Source organism: Drosophila obscura, unplaced genomic scaffold (assembly GCF_018151105.1).
Source record: "Drosophila obscura isolate BZ-5 IFL unplaced genomic scaffold, ASM1815110v1 contig_31, whole genome shotgun sequence".
NCBI classification, from domain to species: Eukaryota; Metazoa; Arthropoda; class Insecta; order Diptera; family Drosophilidae; genus Drosophila; species Drosophila obscura.
Genome location: NW_024542819.1, coordinates 870582 through 895617, shown reverse-complemented (window position 1 = coordinate 895617; position 25036 = coordinate 870582). Strand labels below are relative to the sequence as shown.

The window sequence follows — 25036 nt, the reverse complement described above, 5'->3', positions numbered from 1 at the left end:
GTTTAAAAATGAAGCTACTGGATTGTGTTGCGCGAGCGGTCAAGTCATTGGTAATGGAAAATACCTGTTGACACATTTTCATTTCCTACCAATTTTTGTAACTTTACTGAAACTAAGACACAACTCATCGAGAAGGCTCATTGCTCAAAATTTTAAAAATTATCTATGGTTCAGCGAAAGAGTTATATTGGCTGCAAAAAACCTTGATGTAAACGAATTTCCAAATTCAAAATAATATAGCTGGCGAATTAATAACATACAAATCGATTGATTCCGTTACTAACCAAGATGATGTTGTCAACTATTCAACGGAGTTCTTAAATTCGATGGAATTGCCCGGACTACCACCTCATAATCTGCAACTAAAAATCGGATCGGTAATTATTATGTTGCGGAATATAAACCAGCCACTTCTTTGTAATGGCACCCGACATGCGGTGATGAAATTAATGAACAACGTCATCGAAGCCACAATTTTGAAAGGGCAATATAAAGGAGAAGACGTTTTGATTCCACGGATTCCTTTGATTTTGAACGACATGCCATTCGACTTTAACCGGTTACAGTTTTCAGTGAGGCTAGCATTTGTAATGTCAATAAATAAATCGAATGGCCAGTTATATGTCGCCTGTTCCCGAGTCGGAGTACCAACCAAACTAGAAAGAGAAAATAGAAAAAAACAAAGAATGTTGTTTATCATAAAGAATTACAATAATAAACACTTTCTTTCTGAAATATTGTTTAGTTAATTATACCAATTCGAAATCAATATTTATAGTTAAGACAGCACAACGTCTTTCGGGTCCGTTAGAATTGATTTTCATGTGGACCAAACGGATAAAAAGACGCAGCTGAAAATTTAGTTTACTGTCGGAAAATCGACAGATGGTTCGAGACGAAGGATGTCGATAGCTTGAATTCCATTATTCAAGATCAAATCGCTGGAGAGCTGCATTCATACAATAAATCGAAAACCAATCTTTGATAGTCTGTTGGATTAATCAATGTGGAGTTTATCTGAAGGCGTTAAAATGGGCCGATATAACGTTCGCCGGTTCCGCTAGTCATATATACATATATATATCAACATTTGACCACAATATACACAGGTATTTATGTATATCAATACACAATAAGGCTTAGGTATAAGGAATAAAAGTAACTGTCCACAACATACAACAACTGTAAATGTTGTGGACAAGAACAACTGTAAATGTTGTGGACAACAACAACTGTCAATTTTGTGGACAACAACGACTGTAAATGTTGTGGACAGTTACTTTTATTACTTATACCTAAGCCTTGGTGTTGATAGATATACACAAATCTCTGTAATGGTCAAATGTTGACTTTTTTCTTTCACAGGTGGTGGTCCCGCACAAATTATACCTTTTGCACTTATACCTATTCATAGAAAAGGATATATAACTCTGTACCTATAGTATCACTGCCTCAGTGTAATTTTGATTTCCATCAGAATACGATCGTGTGTGTTCAAAAAATAATACTTGTTTCTAATTGAAAACAATTGAAATGGATAAATCAATCAATTCATTTTCATGTGTTTACAAAGCATACTAATTTTGCTACATATGTGGAAACTATATGACCAGCAAGGAAGAAAAATTCGGTTTTACCGAAAAGTTGCAAGAACATTTGAAGAAGACTTGAAATTGCAAATAGTGTAAATTGAATTTAACAGCATTTAAAAAAGACGAAAAGTAAGTTACCCTAAATCACAAGCTATTAAGTGTACAAAAAATATTGAACATTATTTTTTTCTCTTACAAATTTTTAGAAAATAATTTCAATTTGGATCTGCAATGTTGTGGAGAAAACCAGAGATTCACGGCTCGGAATGTTTCGTTTGTTCATTCAAAATAACTAGAATCGGGAGATCCAAGAAACGGGGTTACCCAAACAATCTGGTCAGGGCTTTACGCTTCCTGCTCCTCCTTTAGAGGAAATACCGCCACTAAAACGCAAAAAAGAGGAGATGTCGCCTTCGTCGCATGGAACATTCAACCAGGATAAATATTGCAAGTCTATTTCACAGGAACGATTGAACGATTTGGTGAGGATCCTGGATATTCCTAAAAGTAAAGCCGAGCTTCTTGGATATTTTTTAAAGGATTCCCTTTTATTGAAAGAAAATGTCAAAATAACTCATTTCCGGACGCGTCATTTGGTTCACGCACAATTATATGACGAAGGGTGACATGTGCGTTTGCCATGACATTTTCGGACTCTTCAAGCAACTGCAAGCATTAAACAAGTTTAAAGGCTTTTTTGTTACACAATGGGAACTAACAGCCGTCTGTTCCCATCGCCCATGCTGTTAATATGAAGGAAACATCAAACAATGGCTAAATTGTGACTTAAAAGTCGTAGCCATGTTAACGGTTTTGCAAGGTGTTTACACAAAACACTGCTGCTTCCTGTGCCTATGCACAGAACTAGAACTAGAACTAAGCATTACTCAAGAAAACTTTTTGTTAAAGTACTTGTGATGATTGCGCTAATATCGTCCAAGACCTAATTGAGAATTATGAACAAATTCGGGCCAACATGTCACTAAAAATCCATTTCCTGCACTCCCACTTGGACTTTTTTCCGACAAACCTAGGCGACGTAAGTGATTTCATCTACAATTAAAATCTATCTAACAACGTTATCAAGGTTTTTGGAATGAGAACATGATTGGCGACTATGTGTGGAATCTCATAAAAGAATCTGGTTCGAATGAAAAGGAAGACAGCCAGAAAACTTAAATTATTTAAAAAAATGTTAACAAGCATTAGCAAACCAAATGTATCACTTATGTTTAAAAACTTGTTACGAACTTCTTGGTGGTGGGGCAAGGCCGGCTAGCCAGTCATCCCAGGGCTGGATACTTCCCAAGCCCTCAGTTCGCACAACAAACCAAACAAATCGAGCATCTCGGACAATATTTGAAACGGCTACAACAAAAACGGAAACTAACGTAACGACACATCAAAAATAAACCATACAGACGCTACTCGACAAACAATCTCCTACCGCTACGTGGACCAGGTTGAGGTGTTGGTGTTGTACCTCCGACGTACCCACCCTACCAGAGATCCGGATCCGACTATCTCGGGTCTCCCTGCCATGTGCAGCATCTTCTTCATCCTCCCGTAGTATCGGTTCGCTTTCCCCCCATTTTAAATCTTTAGCACTTCATCTTTTCGTATATTTTCACCTTAAATCAAATTTTACACACATTCTTTTTATATTCTAATAGCTCCTATCTGGTTTAGGTCGACATCCTAATCCCCATCCTAATCTCTTCCTTTCTGAGACCTAAATTATGGGCATGGGCGTATTATGTTAAATATGATTAAATAAATAAATAATTATAAATAGGGACAATTACATATATAATAACAAATAAATAAATAAATAAATATAATTAAAGGTAAATAAATAAATAAATGTATAAACAGATATGTAACGGCCTAGTGGGTTCTAAAGTATGTGTATATATTTAAATGGGATTTGTTATATGTTAGCAACATAAGTATTATTTCACGATCCATTGAAATGTATTCACATACACACTAACACTACCTCACCCGAATGTATGTATGCTCAGAGAGCGCTTGAGAGAGTAATAAAGTCAGTTCGATTTTAGTTCTCACCCTGAACACAACGTTTTCTCCATACCGAAACACAACATTTTGGCGACGAGGATAAAACAACAACAATGGATAGAAATTCCACAGACATAAGTGCATTGTTGGCTCAACAGCAACAATTCACAGAAAAGTTAATGCAACAGCAACAACAATGGATGGAAGCCATGCTCGCACAAAACAATGGTGTTAATAGATCAGCAGAATTAACAGCTTGTCCGCCGTTCCCAAATTTTAATAAGGATCAACAAAATTGGGAGACGTATTTACAACAAATTTCGCAGCATTTCGCCGCGTATTCCGTTACCTCCGTCGAGAAACAAAAAGCATATCTTCTATCGTGGGTAGGCTCAAAAGTTTTTGAACTTGTAAAAAATCTGTTTGGTAGCGAACATTTGGAGCAGCAGTCATATACACAAATCACAGACAAATTATCGGAGCACTTCAAACAGAATCGTCACATTGTTGCTGCTCGATATGAATTTTTTAAACGTCAGATGCGGGACTCACAATCACATAAGGAATGGGTAGCTGATCTACGTGGTATAGCTCGTGAGTGTCAGTTTGCTTGCAACGCCAATGGGTGTACATACAATTATGTTGACGAAATGATACGCGATCAAATAATTGTACACACGCCATTCGAAGCCGTACGCACAGCCGCTTTGCAAAAGCTTCAGCCTTCCCTCGCTGACGTACTCGCAATTGCCGAAACGTACGAGGCAACAACGAAAACAGTCGCGGTCATAAAGGAGAGAGAGAACAAAGCACTGGACATGAACGCTGTATACACACATAAGCAACATCAACAGAAACGAAGTGGTATGGAAACAAAAGAAGGCAAGAACACTCTCAAATCTTGCTCCGGTTGTGGAAACACGCACACTCGTGAAAATTGTAAATTTCGCGAGGCTACTTGCCATAAATGTGGAAGAAAGGGACACATAGCTGTCGTTTGCATGTCAAAGCAGTGCAAAGATATGAAAGAAAAAACCTGGAAAGAGTATGATCACCAAAAATACCAAAACAAAGCAAAACATGCAGAATCAGTTCAAACAATTCACATCGTGTCAAACCTGGTGCAGTTGGATGGAAATAAAAATTTAATCGACCTGCAAATCTTCAACGAAATCATTTCTTTCCAAATGGATTCTGTCGCAACTGTGTCTGTTATGAATTTGAAAACTTACAAACAACTCAAAAGTCCAAAGCTGCGGAAGTGTGATCGCATTTTGCATGCATTTGGCCAACAACAAATCCCCGTGCTGGGTGAATTGCACACTGTGGCAAATTGTGGCAATAAATTGGCAAATGTTGTCATAATCGTGACAAATGTAGAAAACTCAAACAATCTGTTCGGAATGGATTTGTTTCAGACATTCAATTTCGAAATTCAACAAATTTCAAATGTGAGTCAAGTGCAGGGTTCTCAAAGGACTGATCTTTGTAACAAGTACAAAGAAGTATTTGAACCGGCTATCGGTACAATAAAAAACTTTAAGGCAAGCATCTACTTAAAGCAAAATTTCGTGCCGAAATTCTACAAAAGCAGACCAATTCCATTTGCTCAAATGGAAAAGTTCAAGGAGGAAGTTAAGCGTCTCACAGATGCCGGTATTTGGAAAGCAGTCAAATTCAGCAACTGGGCATCACCAATAGTACTAGCACCCAAGCCAGGTGGAGCACTACGGATCTGTGGCGACTTCAAACAAGGTGTCAATTCACAATTGGACATCGAGCAATATCCACTGCCAACACGTGAGTCTTTATTACATACGATCCGTCACGGCACCCATTTCTCCAAAATCGACTTGAAAGACGCATATCTTCAAATGGAGTTAGATGATGCGGCAAAAGAACTTATGGTCGTCAGCACGCCATTGGGTCTCTTCCAATACCAACGTTTACCATATGGAATAGCGAGCGCTCCAGCTATATTCCAGCGTCATCTTGAACAACTTCTGAGTGGCATAGAAGGTTGTGGAAATTACCTAGACGACATAATAATCTCAGCTCCAACAGTTGAGCAGCATCTTGCCCGCCTCGAACAAGTTTTACGCATTCTACGAGAGAATGGCATTAAATGTAAGAGGGAGAAGTGTTTCTTCTTGAGAGACGAAATTGAGTATCTCGGAAGAAGAGTAAGCATCAAGGGCATCCTTCCGGATACCTCGGGACTAGAAGCTGTGAAGCAATTTAAACCCCCCATTAATCTACAGCAGCTGGATGCTTTCATGGGAAAAGTTAACTACTACTGCAATTTCATCCCCAATTTTTCTCAGCTAGCGTCTCCGCTCAATCAGCTTCGAAGGAAGAACGTAGTCTTCAAATTCGGTCGGAGTCAGCAGCAGGCTTTTACAGCTTTAAAAGCACACATTCTCAACGCTACAGAACTAGCAAATTTCAACGAGCATCTACCGCTTGTTCTAGCCACCGATGCATCTTCATATGGCATTGGTGCGGTATTGTCACACACTCAAGCAGATGGTAAGGAAAGACCAATAGCATTTGCATCTAAAACCTTAGATGTCCACCAGGTTCGATACAGCCAAATAGAAAAGGAAGCACTTTCGATTGTATTTGGGGTAAAGAAATTCCATCAGTACCTTTACGGCAGAAAGTTTATTCTCATTACGGATCACAAGCCATTGGTCACGATATTCAACCCAAGCAAGCATCTGCCTACGATGACTTCAAACAGGCTTCAACGTTGGGCTATAATCTTGATGGCATACAACTTTGAAATAAGGTATCGCAGCACCACAGCTCATGGAAATGCAGACGCACTCTCACGTCTTCCTATCAGCTCGGATGAAAAGTTCGACACAGAAGAGGCATGCTACAATGTCGTCGAGATGTCATGTCCAATAAATGCCGACATAATCTTGCAACATCTTCAAAACGACCGTACTCTAAAAAAGGTCTATCAATTCGTATCTACTGGTTGGCCAGAACAACAGCAGGATCTCGAAATGTTGCCATATTATAATCGTAGATTCGCCCTGACGATTAACAACAAGCTACTATGTCTCCATTCTGACGTAAATAGAATCATCATTCCTCAAACACTACGGAATAAGATTGTAAATATCCTCCACGAGGGTCATTGGGGAATAGTACGCATGAAACAACTGGCACGACAGGTGGCCAGGTATCGACGATGATATCGCAACAATTGCAAAGGATTGTAGCGTTTGCAAGATAGGCAATCCAGCCCCAGTAAAGGAATTCCAGAGCTGGCCAAAAACGACATCCGCCTGGGAAAGAATACACATCGACTTTGCCGGTCCTATATTTGACTCCATGTGGTTAATTTGCGTCGATGCACATTCTCAGTTTCCGTTCGTAGTACAAATGACAGCGACAACAACAGAAAACACTATAGCCGCACTTACAGCCATTTTTGCCATTGAGGGTTATCCTAAAACTTTAGTCAGTGATAACGGGCCTCAACTTACATCCGACTCGTTTAATCAGTTCTGTCAGCTACATGAAATAAGCCACATCACAACCGCCCCATTTCATCCAGCATCAAATGGACTTGCTGAGCGCTTCGTCCAAACATTCAAAACGTCCGTCAGCAAAAATATAAAGGATGGATATCGAGTCAACACAGCCGTAACAAAGTACCTCAGAACGTATCGTTTCACACCTAACTCTGAAGGAAAAACACCTGCAGAACTTCTTCATGGTCGTCCGGTTCGAACGATCTTAAGTCAACTCTTCGAGAAGAGATCTGAAGGCTGCAGACGCAGCAAACAAAGTATTCTCCTAATCAGAAAGTTTTTGCCAGAAACTATGCAAGGGGAGAAAAGTGGATAAAAGCTATCATCGATCGGCCTATAGGTCGTATGTTATTTATCCTTCGTTCATCCACAGGTTTCATCAAGCGCCACATAAACCAGATAAAGCCAAGATCTGACCCTGATAACTGCAGCTCCAGCTACAACGAGGACAACAATAAGTTTTGGTGGGCTCCTGAAGTCTCAAGTTCGCCCGCAACTCCGACGACACTAACCCAAGAAGAAGAACCGTCATCCGATCCAGTACAGAATTCTCAATCTATTGCTGGCTCCAACGAAGTGCCTGCAGCATCTACACAAAACGTTCTACAACAACCCCAACAACGACGTTCGGGTATCCCCATCCGTAGCAGCACTCGCCAACGCAGAGTCCCCAGCCGCTACTCACCTTAGCCTTAGAGGAAACGTAAAAATCATTAACAAACCGTAATTTAAGGGGAGAGATGTGTTATATGTTAGCAACATAAGTATTATTTCACGATCCATTGAAATGTATTCACATACACACTAACACTACCTCACCCGAATGTATGTATGCTCAGAGAGCGCTTGAGAGAGTAATAAAGTCAGTTCGATTTTAGTTCTCACCCTGAACACAACGTTTTCTCCATACCGAAACACAACAGGATTTAATCAAATCTTTGCTGGAAGACGGGGACGATATTCTGGGGTCCACTTCCAGGCCGGGCGAAGGACCATGCCGCTGTGGACAGGACGGCGGAACTGAGCACAGTTCTTAGTGAATTTACAAAAAAAAAAAAATGGAGTGTAAATTGGGATTTTTCTCCCCCATTGGAACGGACTCACTTTGTTCCTGTTTTTTTTTGTTTTTTCAGCTTTGCTCGTCTATCTGCCTCCGATCCGTCCCGCTAGGCAGCTCTACTTCCTCCTTGCTATTCGAGGAAAACGCAAAACAAAAAAATTCACTTTGAGTGATGACCACTACCCATCCATTTCACTCACTTAATAATTAATTTTTTTATTTTTTTGAGAGCCCGATCCGTAAAACGATTTTTTATACCCGTACTCAAAAATGAGTTAAGGGGTATATTAGATTTGTGGTAAAAGTGGATGTGTGTAACGCAGAGAAGGAAACGTTTCCGATCCCATAAAGTATATATATTCTTGATCAGCATCAATAGCCGAGTCGATAGAGCCATGTCTGTCTGTCCGTCTGTCTGTCTTGTTGATCGCCTAGATCTCAGAGACTATAAGAGCTAGGGCAACTAAATTTGGTTTCCAGACTCATGTGACTCAGGTTTCCACTGCTACAAGTGTATTTCAAAATTTCGCCCCGCCCCCTTCCGCCCACACAAAGAACGAAAATCTGTGGCAGGCACATTTTTAAAGATACGATAAAACTAAAAACGCAGTATCGTAAAGAATGACCATATCTACCAGACTGCCGAATCTGAATCAGATCGGATCATAATCATAGCCAGAATGAAGAAATTAATTTTCTGTTGCTTCCCCTGCCCACTCCTGCCAACGACAACGAAACTCATTTCCTTCTCGCTCGCACACTCTGCCGCGTTCAGTGCGCGAGCAACCCCTAGGGGAGGAGATGTAGAATATGAATGGTACATCTATAATCTACATGTTAGATATAGAATATACATTGTCTATGTAGATGTATATAGCAGATGTAGCAAAAAAATGTAAAATGTAAAATTTTTTTTTAATGCTAAAATTCTAAAAAATCATATGTTCAAAAATGTAAATACAGATCAAAAAAATCGTTGGCGGAAGACAGAACAAAAACGAGAAGGAACGTGTGAGTCGCTTCTAAAGACGCGACTCTACTTATACCCGTACTCAGTCAGTATTTACATTTTTGAACATATAATTTTTTAGAATTTTAGCATTAAAAAAAAAATTTTACATTTTACATTTTTTTGCTACATCTGCTATCTACATCTACATATACAAGTATATTCTACATCTAACATGTAGATTATAGATGTACCATTCATATTCTACATCTGCATCTCTACACATCTCTACACTGAACGCGGCAGAGTGTGCGAGCGAGAAGGAAAATGAGTTTCGTTGTCGTTGGCAGGAGGGGGCAGGGGAAGCAACTGAAAATTAATTTCGTCATTCTGGCTATAATTATGATCCGATCTGATTCAGATTCAGCAGTCTGGTAGATATGGACATTCTCTACGATACTGCGTTTTTAGTTTTATCGTATCTTTTAAAATGTGCCTGCCACAGATTTTCGTTCTTTGTGTGGGCGGAAGGGGGCGGGGTGAAATTTTGAAATACACTTGTAGCAGTGGGATATCACATGAGTCTGGAAACAAAATTTGGTTCCCCTAGCTCTTATAGTCTCTGAGATCTAGGCGCTCAACAAGACAGACAGACGGACAGACAGACATGGCTATATCGACTCGGCTATTGATGCTGATCAAGAATATATATACTTTATGGGGTCGGAAACGTTTCCTTCTCTGCGTTACACACATCCACTTTTACCACAAATCTAATATACCCCATAACTCTTTTTTGAGTACGGGTATAAAAAATACCAGTTTTCAAAAATTCTTTAATAGTTTTGCCATAGAAAAAAAAAATCATCAAACCATTTCTAAGCCCCAAATCTTTAAGAAAAAGTTGGTTTTGTTCCTTGAGGAAAAACCGTGTCGGGTAGTGTAATCAGACTGATCTACACAAGGCCATGGTTCTCCACAAGCAGCGGTGTGGCAGCAACTCCGGAAAATAAAATAGTCTTAAGCATTACACACAATTACTCAAATCAGCTTAACCCATTAAGCGCCGAGTGTCTTTAAAACCAGAAATTTTGAAATCCATTCTTGTTATTTAGTTAATAGGAACATAGTGAACACAAAATTATAATTTCATAAAAAAAATTAAATCAGTTTTTTTTTTTAATTTTTTATTCGGCTGCAATGACAAAATATGGGGGTCACACAGTGATGTGATAAATATTAATATTAGGTTATTTAAGGTTGACGCGGCTGTCGGGATCGTCAGAGACCCGACACACCTAGGCCGGTTTCGGCCCATTGTGATACCGCATAGATCGTTCCCTCTTCCCTCGTCAGACACTATGTTATCCATTGTCCCATCCGGATGCCCTTATGAAGCCTGCGATCCGTCTGGGACTGATTGTAGACAGGAAAGGTGCGCCCAAGTATTGAAGTCACCACAAATCAACCGTCAACGACTACAGACGTATTTTTTAATCGCTCCGCGGTGAAAATTCAATTAAATTAATTAATCGCGATTAATCATAAATTAAATTCGCGAAAAAAGCGCTCGGGGTAGGCATGGGTACTAGCGATCGTGCTGCCCATGAATACCATCCAATCGAGTAATAAAGACTAATAGAAATAATAAAAAAGAACAAAAGTCAACGTTTAAGAGCACCAGCTCGGTAAAGAGCACAAGCACTGTAAGCAAAGCCAAAATGAGCCAAGCCCGGCAACAACAACAAGACGAGCGTCGGCTCTCGCAAGCAAAAAACAACGCGTACTTCTCTTTACGCTCGCCAAAGGCAGCAGTACCAACAAAAACTGCATCATTGCAAGTGAACGAGGAGAGAGCACGCTCTCTCTCCCCTGCATTGCAAAGTGGGTCATGGAGTGCTCAGTGCCCATCCCCCGACTCGTACTGCCTAACCAGCGATTTGCTAATATCGACAACAACTAGTACAATGCCCTCGCTCAAAACTCTGTCTTCGACCACAACAACCACAACAACCACAACAACAACCACTGCAATTGCTCAGTGCCCGATAATGTCGACCCACTGCGACAACCCCACCTCTCCCAACCAATAAGTTCAAAAAATGCTAACGGAGCGTTAATTCAGACTGGGCTCGATCGCTATGTGCAAATCAAAAGAAAATTGAGCCCACAAAATGTGAAGAACAACAATGCAGCCAAAATAACTAAAATAACCGAGAACACTGTGCCACATAAGGCACTAGCAAACAATAGATTTGCGATACTAAGTGTCCCAAATGAAGATGAGATCACCCAAACACACAAGGCCAAAAAACTAAGACCGCCACCTATTTATGTTCGACAGGCAAATTGTGCTGAACTGGTCAAAAAAATAACTGATACAATTGGCGCAAACACATTCCATGTCACGTACATAAAAAGGGGTAATATAAATGAAACAAAAATACAAGTCAATGACGAACAAAACTATCGATCAGTTGCGAAATACCTCGAAAATGAAAAAATGAATTACTACACCTACCAACTTAAAAGTAGCAAAGGATTACAAGTGGTTATCAAAGGAATCGAACCAACAGTCCCAATCAATGAGATAATAGATGGACTTAACGATAAGGGCTTCGAAGTCAAAATGGCAATGAACATAATAAATAGAAACAAAATTCCCCAGCCAATGTTCAAAGTAGAACTGACACCTGAAAGTATGCATATAAGTAAAAATGAAGTTCACCCAATATACAAGCTTCAATACCTACTGCACCGTAGGATCACCGTTGAGGAACCACACAAACGAAATGGACCGGTCCAATGCACAAATTGCCAGGAATATGGACACACGAAAACCTATTGCACTCTACGGGCAGTCTGCGTTGCCTGTGGTGATGTTCATCTCACTGAGGCCTGCCCCGTAAATAAGGAGGACCCATCTGCCAAAAAATGTAGCAACTGTGGGGGAAACCATACTGCCAACTATAGAGGTTGTCCTGTCTATAAAGAATTGAAAAATCGCCTAAACCAACAAATAACTGCAGCTCGTAACCCGGTCGTCCGACAAAACTTAACATATATACCATCAACTACGACTCCAGGAGTTTCTTTTGCTCAGGCGTTAAGTTACAACAACGGGTCGTACGCCTCAGTCTCTAAGCCGACACTTCAACCAACCACAGCTGGAATAATGCACAATCAGGCTTCAAATCAGATCCCAGAAATCTCTGCCCAACATACCCCTGCTAATCCATCCCAATTGCCTAGTGGAATTGAGTCAATGCTGGTAACTATAACAAATACAATGGTAGCAATACAACAAACGATGCAGGAGCTTATGCGCAACCAAAATCTCCTCCTGGAGCTCCTAATCAAACAGAAATCTGTTTAAATGTCCTGTCTAAATATATGTTTCTGGAATGCAAATGGCATTTCTCAGCACAAATGCGAGCTCTTACAGTTCCTCGCTCAACACGACATTGACGCCATGCTCATATCAGAGACTCACCTAACAAATAAAAACTATTTTCACCTCAATGGCTACAACTTCTATGCGACAAATCATCCCGATGGTAAGGCACATGGAGGTACTGGCGTTCTGATCAAGAATCGCATTAGGCATTATCCATTGCCTTCATTTGCTACACCTTATCTACAGGCAACAGCAATTCATATTGAAATTCAGAGCGGCTACCTAAACCTAGCCGCAGTATACTGCCCACCACGTTTCTGCATTTCCGAAACAGAATTTGTAACATTCTTCGACCTACTAGGTTACCGATTTATAGCAGCTGGTGACTACAATGCCAAGCACACCCATTGGGGATCTAGACTTACCAACCCGAAAGGAAGACAACTATATAACGCTATAATAACCCCACGAAACAAGCTAGACTTTATCTCTCCGGGCAAGCCCACATATTGGCCCACAGATCCAAACAAGCAACCCGACTTGATTGATTTTGCAGTTACACGAAGGGTGCTGCAAGCTCAGATTAATGTAGATCACTTAACAGATCTATCATCGGATCACTCGCCCATTCTACTTCACCTTTACGACCATCCACAGCATTCGGAACGCCCACACTTTCTAACTTCTAGCAAAACAGATTGGCTCAAATACAGGAAGTACATAAGCTCTCATATTGATAGCTGCCCAAACATTAATTGTAAAGATGAAATTGATAGGTCAGTCGAAGCATTGGTTTCCTCAATGTCACTGGCGGCAAAACACTCAACACCAATATTAGCATCTAATAAACATTCCAACAGCAGTCGTATTTCTAGGCACATTGAAGTGCTGCTACGCGATAAAAGAAGGCTTCGCCGAGAGTGGCAAGCACACAGATCACCTGCATCGAAAGAGCGGCTAAAAATAGCCAACCACCTACTACGCAGAGCCCTAGAAGATGAAAAAAACCGAGCTCAAATATCCTATATGGAGCAACTCTCCCCAACTAGCAAACGATTCCCACTGTGGAAAGCAAAATCAGGCGTATGCCCACCAATCGAGAGTGAATCGCCTTTGCGTACACAAACAGGAGAGTGGGCTCGCAGCAACAAAGAGAGGGCAAATACATTTGCCGTCCATCTAGAAAGCGTCTTCAAACCGCACCCAGCAACGAATAGCTTAGTGCTCCCACCAACCAACAATCCCGAAGCTACTCCGCCTATCATATTCCAAACAGGAGAAGTCACAAGGGTCATTAAAGACCAAATCTCAAAGCAAAAGAAAGCTCCGGGCCACGATTTCATCTCTCCTAAAATTATCATAGAATTGCCGAGCTGTGCAGTGTATTTTCTTACTATGATATTCAACAGCATGATGAAATGGGGCTATTATCCTCAAGAATGGAGGAAATCAGTCATCACAATGATCCATAAAGCCGGAAAAGACAAGTCCAAGCCATCATCATATAGACCTGTCAGCCTACTGCCTTGCCTATCAAAGATATTTGAAAAGCTGCTCCTGAATCGTATCAAACAACACCTACACATCAACGGTGCCATCCCGACTCACCAATTTGGATTTCGCGAAAAACACGGAACCATTGAACAAGTAAACCGTATAACCTCTGAGATACGAAATGCATTTGAAAGACGGGAGTATTGCTCCGCTGTTTTTCTGGATGTCGCACAGGCTTTCGACCGCGTTTGGTTAGATGGCTTAATCCACAAAATCAAAATATTACTTCCACAGGACATCCATGGAATAATGGAGTCATACCTACAGCAAAGAAGTTTCGCAGTACGATGCAAAGATTTCCTCTCTGAATATCATCCAATTGAAGCTGGTGTACCGCAAGGCAGCGTGCTTGGACCGACACTGTATATCATATTCACAGCAGATCTACCGACAAACAGCCTAACAACAACTTCGACATTTGCTGATGATACTGCCATATTAAGTCGCTCCAAGTGTCCAAGAAGGGCCACGGATCACTTATCATCTCATCTCGTGGCTTTAGAAAAATGGCTAGCAGACTGGCGGATACATGTAAACGAGCAAAAGTGCAAGCATGTCACCTTCACGTTAAACAGACAAACTTGCCCTCCATTATGTCTGAACAATATCAACATTCCACAAACCACCGAAGTAACATACCTTGGTGTTCATCTGGATAGAAGGCTTACTTGGCGTAAGCACATCGAAGCGAAGAGAAATCTACTTAAATTTAAAGCTAGTAATCTACATTGGCTAATAAACACCCGTTCACCACTAAAACTGGAGTACAAAGTACTTTTGTACAATGCAGTTCTCAAACCTATCTGGACATACGGCTCCGAGCTATGGGGAAATGCTTGCGTTAGTAATTTAGAAATAATCCAGAGAGCTCAATCGAAGATACTAAGAACTATCACTGGGGCACCATGGTACATACGGAATGAAAATATCCATAAAGACTTAAATGTAGGATCAGTTAAAGATGAAATTGCCAAAGTGAAAGCAAAGTACCAGGCCAAGCTTCAAGCCCATCCTAATAGACTTGCGCAGTCTTTAACTTGGCACACTAGCCATACACGACTCCGGCGAAGAGACCTTCCCACCCAGCAATAATACTTAGCTAGGGACGTACTCTAAGTAATTAAGTGTAAATAATTAAATAAATATATTAGGCTAAGATTTGTATACTTGTCGTAAGTCTCTAATAGGGAAGATTCGATAAATAAAATCCCGTAATAATAAAAAAAAAAAAAAAAAAAACGTATTGAAGTCTCTCTCTACTGAGAGCCGGACAGGAGCAGAACAGATGTTCCAAGGGTATCCTCCTCGTCCTCATCGCTACAGCTCCGACAGAAGTCGTTATAGGGGGCACCCAGCCTGTTTGCATGGGTGCCTATTAGCCAATGTCCCGTAAGGGAGCGTATGACTGAGCTGCACCTGCTCCTACTGAGTTTGCAAAGCTCATCGGTGCGCGGTGAGATATGCGACATAGTGGCACTGTTTGCCATCTGTAATTTATTAGTTGCTTAAAATGTTCTTTTATTTTGAGCTTGCAGGTGGCCATTGGCATACGAATATCCTCCTTATCATGGAGAAGGGGGATTGTTGTACCAGCTCTGGCCAGCTCGTCTGCTATACAGTTGCCATCAATGTTCTGGTGGCCCGGGACCCATATAAGGCTGATGACAAACTGATAAGCCATCTCATGGAGAGATTTGCGACTGTTTGCTACGGTAGCCGAGCTTGTTGTTATCGCATTCAGCGATTTGATCGCAGCTTGGCTATCACTATAGATATTTATATGAGTTGCCGTAGGGGCACGTTCCTGAAGGCAGCTCAAAGCTTCCCTGATCGCTATGACTTCCGCTTGGAAAACACTGCAGTGATCTGGGAGCCTGAAAGAGTGTCTTATATTCAGCTGTTCGGAGTAGATTCCTCCTCCGACCTTGTTGTCTAGCTTTGAGCCATCAGTAAAGATTTGAATGGCTCCAACTGGAGCAGGTGGTCCCTCGAGGGAGGGATGATGGTTTCAAAAGGGGTATCTGTATACTCCCTCGGAACGCAGTAGTCCGTTTTTGTGGGGACGATTTTGTTTCCATTTAGGATGGACGCATGGCCGGTGTGATGTGACACCCATTGGTCAGAGTCTCTAAGACGGATTGCTGCCATTTCTGCCTGCTCCTTACCTGCAAGGTCAAGGCTCTGCAGGCATAGGATAGCATTTAGCGCATCCGTTGATGTGGTGCTCAGAGTTCCACTGATGCATAGGGCTGCAGTGCGCTGCACCTTGCCCAGTTGTTTAGTGATGGTCCGCTTCGATAGGGCAGGCCACCACACTGCGACTCCGTAGAGTAGTATTGGTCTTACTATTGCTAGGTATATCCATTAGACTATTCTTGGGTTCATGCCCCATTTTAGCCCAATGGCCTTCTTGCAAGTGTAGAGGGCTATCGTAGCCTTCTTCACTCTGTCTTTGATGCTCATTTTCCAGCTAAGCTTTTTGTCAATTACCAACCCTAAGTAACTGGCACTGTCGCTGAAGGAGAGCCTGCATTCGTTTAGTATTGGGGGGTTGAGAGACGGGATTTTGTATTTGGTTGTAAACAACAAAAGTTCCGTTTTAGAGGGATTAACTCCCAGTCCACGCGACTCTGTCCATTCTGACAGTCGCGCGAGCTTTGCGGTCATTAGATCGCAGAGTGTTTGAGGGAATTTTCCCGAGAAGATAATGGCAACGTCGTCCGCGTATGCTACCACCTTGCAGCCCTCCCCTTCTAGGTCACACAGAATCTTGTTGATTGCTATGTTCCATAGAAGGTGAGGCAGGACACCACCTTGCGGGGTGCCTCTGTTGACATACCTTGAGTGAGTGGACGATCCCATTGATGATGTCACCGTCCTGCATGTGAGCAATTGATCTATGAGCATCACCAAGTGATGATCCACTCCCAGGTCAGTCAGGGCCTCCGTGATGGCTCCCGGTATGACGTTGTTAAAAGCTCCCTCGATATCTAGGAAAGCTATTAAAGAGTATTCTTTGACGTGTAGGGATTTATCTACCGTCGAGATTACTTCATGGAGTGCCGTTTCCGTGGATTTTCCTTTTCGGTAGGCATGTTGTGCGCCTGACAGCCACTGAGGATTTATGGTTGTTCTCAGCTGCAGCCCGACTAGTCTCTCAAAGGTTTTGAGAAGAAAGGACGATAGACTTATTGGTCTGAAGTCTTTTGGGGTTGTGTGTGAGGGTTTCCCTGCTTTGGGGATAAAGACTACTTTAGCCTTTAGCCAAGCGCGGGGGATTTTCCCCACTGTCAGTATCTTCCTAAAGATACTTTGCAGCCAGTTGATGGCCATGACTCCGGCTTTTTGTAACTGAGCCGGAATGACTTGGTCTGGACCAGGCGATTTGAAGGATTTAAAGCTGTTTACTGCCCATCTAATATTCCGTTTTGTGAGGATGTGCTCCATCGAGGTTTCCGGGCCTTCACTTGGGGTGTCTGCCGGCTCGATGGTCGTGCACCCAGGGAAATGAGTATCGAGTAGAATATGTAGGGAGTCCTCACTAGAGTTTGTCCACGTACCATCCATTCTCTTGAGATATCCCACCGAGGGGGATGTTTTTGACAGGATCTTGCGTAGCCTTGCGGCTTCCGACGTGTCTTCGATTTCGGAGCAAAATTTTTGCCAAGAGGCCCTTTTTGCTCTCCTAGTTTCTTTTTAGTATAGGGTTAATTTGCTTTTGTAATTTTCCAAGTGCGCTTCCTCGCTGCTGCTCTTGGCTCTGTTAAAGAGAGTCCTGCAGTCTTTCCGGAGGGTGTCTATTTGTTTAGACCACCAGGGGGGTTTCTTTTACCCTCTTGGTTTGGTTTAGGGGCAGGCTGCCACGAAGGCCTTATTGCAAGCTTCCGTGAAGCTGTCCATAAGACGATTAAGATCGTCTTGTGTGTCTGGGCATTTTGGTGTTTTGGGAGGGAGTAATTCCCCCATTTTTGCACTATATATATCCCAGTTGGCTTTCCTGGGGATAATATAGTTAGTGGGTTTGGTGGCTAACGAGGTCACTGGGAGGATCGCTCTCCTCGTGAGCCATGTAGGACGACACCAGGCTTAGGTGTGTCCCCTGTAGCTCTAGGCTGGCCGCCGTGTTGTCGCCATTGCTAAAATTGTGGAGCAGAAAGATATTTAGGTGCTTTCTTGCTAGTATGCAGGTTCTAATTTTACCTTCAGTTTGGGCTACAATCAGCTTGTAGTCCTTCGTCGCTAATCCACAGACCTTGCCTCCTACCATCCAAGGCTCTTGGATTAGGACTATGTCGCCACCGCTCGCGACTAAGCGGAGTATAAGGGCAGCGGATGCTGCATTACAGTGGTGGAGATTTATCTGCAGAAGCCTCAGAGATTCATTAGAGTTGTTCTCCACCACTGTTATGTCGGCGTCAGAGTCGTCGAGAATTTCTTCACGACACAACGCCTCAAAATCGAGCATCAGCTCCGTCTCCGAGGAGTAGCTCTCCAGGGCCGGCTCCGGGTCTACGTCGGGTGCCTCGATCTCCGAGGCAACGTCCTGCTCAACTGGGTTGTTGACAGAACGCGCCTCGGCCGCTGCATCCGAATTGTAGACCTTCATGGTCACCGAGCTGAACCCGAAGTTGAGCTCTCCCTTGGCTGCCTCGATCGGGGCTAGTGACTCCTTATTTAGGATTATCACTACCTGGTTAGTGGGGCCTTTTGATGCCTCAACTTTGACCACCTTCCAGTCTGAGGTTGGCAGTGTTGGGTTGCATCTCTGCAACATCCTGAGGATCCGCTCGGGCTCCTTAAAAGTGGCCGGAATCCTTCTCGAGAAGCTCGAAGCAGCGGTCGGCCAGTGCCGCTTCCACCCACTTCCATTGGCTTCTAGGTATTTTCCCCTCCGCGGTGCCGTTGTCGAGAACGCCTATCAGCGTCCTCTCCTTGGCAATCTGTGCGAAGGCTACGTTCGGTAGCACTCTGGAGCGCTTCGTGGCAGGTCCGGGCGTCTCTTGTGAGCGCTGCCTTTTCGGTTGTGCAGCCACCTTCTGTGGCTCCACACTGAAGTTGGGCAGCACCGCCGAGGCCCATTCCACCTTTTTCAGCCAGTCTGCTGTTGGACTGACTTCTTTGCTGGCGTTCTGTTGACGGAGCATGTGCCCAGCACTCGTCTTTTCGGCGTAGCTGAATTTTTTGGCTTGGACACTGGTTGATGGCGAGCCATCACCTGCAGCTTCACCGGAAGGTTGTGCAGCCGCAATATTGCTTAGCTGCCCTACCATGGTATCAGTTTTGGGAGGGTACTAGCAGATGAGCGGATCGGGACAAGGCCTGGGATTGCACCCTGGCTGCCAAGTCCCTTAGCTTTCCGTTCGCGACTTTTTATACCGGGCCCCCAGCCAGGTTGACTCTTGGCACGGGTCGAATGACACCTTAGTCCGGCCCGGTGTGAGGGGAATGTTGGGGTTGGGATGTGGGTAGTTATTGTGTAGGGATGGGAATGTGTTTTGGGTGTTGGCTTTCCACCTATCCCAGATTTGGGATGGGACCCACCCGGGTTCATACCCGCGTCTTCCACCGTGCAGGTCTTTTCTGCATCTGAGCGGATCGGGCCAGGCCTTTGGGCCGCTGCCTTCTCCCGCTTGGGATTTCTCCCAGCCGGCATTTGGGAAGTGCCTTTCTCGTTTTTGTTTTCGTTTTTGTATTTTGTGTATTTATCCAAATGATTCCCACGAGCTGCAGAGAAGGGGAACGGTCCACCCCGGCAGAGCTCTACTTTACCCGGGTAAGGCATAACTAGAACAGGGGCTGCCAAGTCCCTGAGCTCTCCGTTCACGACTGGGCTAGTTTTTGTACCGGGCCCCCAGCCAGGCTGACTCTTGGCACGGGTCGAGTGACACCTTAGTCCGGCCCACAAGCGTATCGTCAGTGTTGCTGGCTGTCCGGGACTGCTTATTGCCGGTACTCTCCCTCAGAGCCAACTTAGTTGCTTCTCTTTGGGATGCCCGCTTATTCGCAGCTGACCTACCCACTAAGGTAGGCCGTTCGCTATCCGAAACCTGCGACCCGTCCGGTGGCCTCAGCTAGGCCCCCTCTGAGCCACCTCAAAGCCCAATAGGATCATCGGAAAATATTAATATTATTCTTAGGAATTTTTAAGTCATCCAAAATTTTTTAGCTTGGCTTATTTTTAAACCTTTCAATTTAAAAGTACAAAAAGTAAAGAGTTAAAAGTAAATCCAGGTGTAAAAGGATTAAGCACATAAAAAATATAGACTTTAAGCTATGCTTATATAAACAAACAGATATTTTTTCTTCTAAATTCCAGACGTGTTAGAAGATAGCTCGCAATACGACAAGACAGTCCCTTAGGGATTCTCGATTCCCCATTTTTTAACCCACTGACCCAAATTTAGTCATCACCTTCCGCGATGTAGATTCACGAAAAAACCAATTTTTAACACAATCCCCCAACTTAAAAACACTTTCCTTACTCCACTGACCCACTAACCAATTGTTAACGAATCACTAAGCTTCGACCTACTTACCACAGCAATAATTAACTTTTTCCTGGTCAAAGACAGACCGTGGGAGATCACAGTGTCAGGTGCGATCGCCAACTGCTTAACAAGCCCAAGAAGAAGAAGCAGGCAGTACATCAGCCCAAGCCCACGAGACCCCACTCAGCTGTACATTTGCGCAAATCCAAGAGACCACACTCAGCTGTACATTAGCCCAAGACATTACACTCAGCAGTCCATCCACCATATACCAAAATGCCACACTCAGCAGGCCCGTGCAACAGTGAACTCTAAGGTAAAAACGTAAGCCAACACAAGCCCCAAATTAAAACGCAATTAAATAAAGTATCAATAAAAAAGAATAACTAAAACCAAATCGCAAGCGTCATCATTTTTTCGGTCATACTGGTAAACTTTGAGAAAACCTTAACACGGGGCTTCGTGGATTAAAGACCCATGGCCACTTAAAGAGAATAGGCTAGCCAGGACCAATACACGTCAGCACAAAACCTCCCAAGTATACGCAGTGCCGATCACACGAGTGCTGTATTCACAAACTCCGTCGGGACGAGCTGGAAGCCGACGCCGTAGAATTCGGATTGGGTAACGGAGGAACGACGAAAAATATTTGCCGCATTAGACGCCGGGCCAATCTCGCAAGACGCCTGGGTTCGACTGGATTCAGATTCGGAAATGGGGAATCAGGGTCACAGGGTAGGACGACCCACTCGCATTTCTGGAGCTACTCGAAGAACGTGCGCAGGGTTAGATGAAGACGAAGATCTTCGATCCACCCTGATGAGCCTGGTGGAAAAATCGACCGAGTTGTTGAAAATGTTGAGGGACGCTCGATACCTCAACAAGTATATGAAGAAGCTGGCGTAGTAAGTTGTGAGGCTCCAAAAGTCTGCGCTTTTTCTGTTTTATTCGAACGCCCGGAGGACACAAAAGGCAAATAAAGAGTTTGGTCAACAACACGACAAAGAGGATGAAGAGACCGGTGAGCACTCGAGAACCCACAGATCAACAATACGTAACATCGCGTAGGTCTGAGACCGGTGCCCTATCAGCGAATGAGTGGACCCAGCACTCGAGAATAGAGGTTTTGGATCTGGACGAGATGGCTAAAACAGAGGACTTGAAAAAGGCCTTTTACGAGCACATTGGTGTAACGCTCGGCGAGAACTCGACTAAAGGCCTGCGCCCGGCGTTTGGTGGCACTCAGCGTGCCATAATCAACTTCCTCTGATTCTCCACATATCCTGGTGGTTATTTTAATTTAATTTATAATTTAATGTATATAATAATTAGTAAGCTATTAGTTAATACTCTATCTAGGCGCAATATCCAAAAAAATCAGATAAGGAATTAAAAAAAAAATTACCAGATGTACGTGTGCCGACACGAATTACAAAGCTTGGCACACTGTTGTCCACAGAGATCGATAGTATTCAAGAGCGGACCATTTCGAACACTTTCGAACCCCCTCGGAACACACCGAGATCCACAAGGCCGGCTACAGAGCAGAGGAACGGCGACTCGAAACGGACGCCATTTCGGAGACCCCATTACGAGTCGGCAGACACACCAGGAAGACCGCCAGCTAATCCAAACAGTACTGCGGGCCCCGATGTGGCACATCGCATGATCACAACCCCCATCGCCAACCCACGCGCAGCCTGTCGCCGGTGTGGTAAAACCGGTCATGCGGCATACGACTGCCATAATCCCTCGATTCTGTTCTTCTGGGAATGTGGCAAACGCGGCACACGGACCGTCGATAGCTGCCGTCAAAACACGTCGGGAAACGACATGAAACACATCAAGCTGGATCAACGAAAGGTTCAAGTCCCGCTCCTAGTCCTGCCAAACATGTTGGAGCAGGTTAATGTCAGGCATTGACTTCCTATGCGCCATCGAAACAACGATCCAATGCGGCACCATGCTAGTGCAGTTGCGAGACCAGTGCCCCACGCCGAATACACCCGAAGTTCCGGCTAACCTATGTGGGCCCGAAACCCAGAAGCCAGAAATCAACTGCAGCAAAACTACGTCCACGACCTACCACAAAGAACACGGCACCCAATACCGCAACACAGCATTTGACACCCAAGCCAATCGCCACGAACGCGAAGCACCGGCCTACAACGGAGAGCATGAACTCGAAGCCAAAACCAGCAAACAGCAACCAAGCAATCAGGAAAATGAGTCCCACGGTCACTACGGAGCACCCGCACCCGCAACCACCTAGGCCAACCACTGGGAATACGCATCACAAACAAACCACAAAACAAACACACTTGAACAGGGCGATCGACACAGGAAGTCCAGGTACAAGACAAGCAACAGAGCACGCAAGCACAGGATCCGCAATGGAGAATGTGAACACACAGACCGCCTCAGAGCCGACCACCAGAACCACCAAGGAAAACGACATGGACAGCAACAAGGGAAACGGCCACGCCAACCTCACGCTGGTCAGGGTCAGAGCCTCTCTGCCTGGACCCGGAAACCAGGACGGTGACTCCCCGAAACACCGACCGCAGCCCCATGGCCGACGCCACTCCGATCAGCCCCCACAGCGCCCCAATTCTACTCATCTGTAAAAAGAAGGGAAATGGCGCATGTGCGTGGACTACCGGAAGCTCAACACGCACTCCATTCCTGACGCCTAACCGTTGCCCATAATCAAATATACGCACGTTTTATCACCACCCTCGACTTAGAAAGTGGATACTGACAAATACCCATGGCCGACGAAAGTCGAGAAGCAACCGCCTTCACGGTTCCAGGCTGAGGCCTCTACCAATGGACGGTGATGCCTTTCAGATTACATTCTGCGCCAGCAAATTTCCAACGGGCCTTCGACACCGTACTCGCCGCAGATATGGAACCCCATGCGTTCGCGTATCTAGATGACATTGTCATAGTGCTTTCTTCTCCGAAAAGCGAACCTGCGAATAAACTCGTAAAAGTGATCGTTTTTCCAAAGGCGGATCAAATACCTTGGTCACATGATCAGCGAAGAAGACATTCCCACATTGACTCCGACAAAATTGCCGCCGTCAAGGAACTCACGCCACCCACGAACCTGAAAGAACTACGATGCATCGTGATGGCATCCTGCTACCGAAGATTTGTTCCCAACTTCCCAACGATGTCCCAACTGCGCAAAAAGGGAAAAACGTGGAAATAGACCGAGGAGCAACAAGCTGCCTTCGACCAGCTCAAGAAACATCTCACGACCGCACCCGTACTCGAATGCCCTGATCTCAATGTCAAGTTCTCGCTTCAGACAGATGCGAGTAGCTTGGGAGTGGGCGCAGTCCTCACTCAGGAAATCGAGGAAAATGAGCTGGTCATCGCCTTTGTCAGCCGACGCTTGAACCCGGCGGAAGGAAACTACTCCGCTACTGACAAGGAGTGCATAGCCATCATATGGGCTATCCGAAAACTGCGGTGCTATCTCGAAGGATACCGATTTGAGGTGATAACCGACCATCTCGCATTGAAAAGGCTAAATACTCTGGAAAGTCCCTACGGTATGGTAGCGAGATGGGCGCTCGAGCTACAGCAATACCAGTATGACGGTCACTACAGAACCGCAAAACAAAATTTCGTTGCCGATGCCCTATCTCGACAGTCCTTAGAGACGCTCTCAAGGAGAATGTACCAAATTGCCCATGGCTCGACCGAAGAATACGACAGACGAAGGAGGAACGAGAGCCCCATCTGGGCCATGGTGCCGACAACAATGACTACGTATCCTGGAAACTTTGCGTACCGAAGGACTGTCGAGATCCGGAAAACCATAACCCTGGTATGTCAACGGTACTATCGGCCCGGCTACACCGCGATGTAAGGAAATATATGCGCGGCTGCATATGCTGGCAGAAATGCAAAGCACTACAGCGCAAGCCGGTGGGTAGGATGCTCACTCGTAAGACCGAAGAGCCTTTCGCTACCATACGCGCCGATTTCGTGGGACCACTGCCAAGGTCCAAAAGTGGAAACACCATGCACCATGGTGTTCTTCGACACGTTCTCCAAATGGGTCGAGCTAGTGTCACTCAAGAAGGTACCACAGCCACCCTAGAGCTGGGTTTCCGCGAACGAATACTCCGCCACTTCGGAGTACCGAAACAATTTGTGTGGGACAACGGAACCCAGTTCACAAGTCGGTCGTTTCGGACATTTATGCAAACCGCAGGTGTGGAACTACAACACACTGCACCATACTGTCCCCAGGAAAACCCAACGGAACGGGCCAACAGGACAGTCAAAACAATGATCGAAGACCCTCAGAACACGTCCCACGTGATACCGGATACCAGAGATTTCGCTCGCCATCAACTCGCTCGCCATCAACTCCAGCGCTTTCAAGACAACCCGGTTGATCCCCGCC

General features: G+C 44.3%; 1 protein-coding gene, 1 long non-coding RNA gene and 1 pseudogene across 2 annotated transcripts; 2 read left to right on the top strand and 1 right to left on the bottom strand.

Moving 5' to 3' along the window:
* Positions 1–639: 639 nt before the first annotated feature.
* On the top strand, positions 640–2396 carry LOC111081388. Its single transcript, XR_002608615.2, has 3 exons — positions 640–1109; positions 1366–1721; positions 1799–2396. It is a non-coding gene; the product is annotated as an uncharacterized LOC111081388 (long non-coding RNA).
* A 4614-nt stretch (positions 2397–7010) lies between these two features.
* LOC121404681 lies at positions 7011–7852 on the top strand. Its single transcript, XM_041594674.1, has 2 exons — positions 7011–7419; positions 7536–7852. Exons 1-2 carry the CDS (start codon positions 7011–7013, stop codon positions 7850–7852), a joined length of 726 nt encoding a protein of 241 aa, XP_041450608.1.
* Positions 7853–17054: 9202 nt separating this feature from the next.
* Positions 17055–19904, bottom strand: LOC121404680 (annotated as a pseudogene).
* Between the last annotated feature and the right edge of the window lie 5132 nt (positions 19905–25036).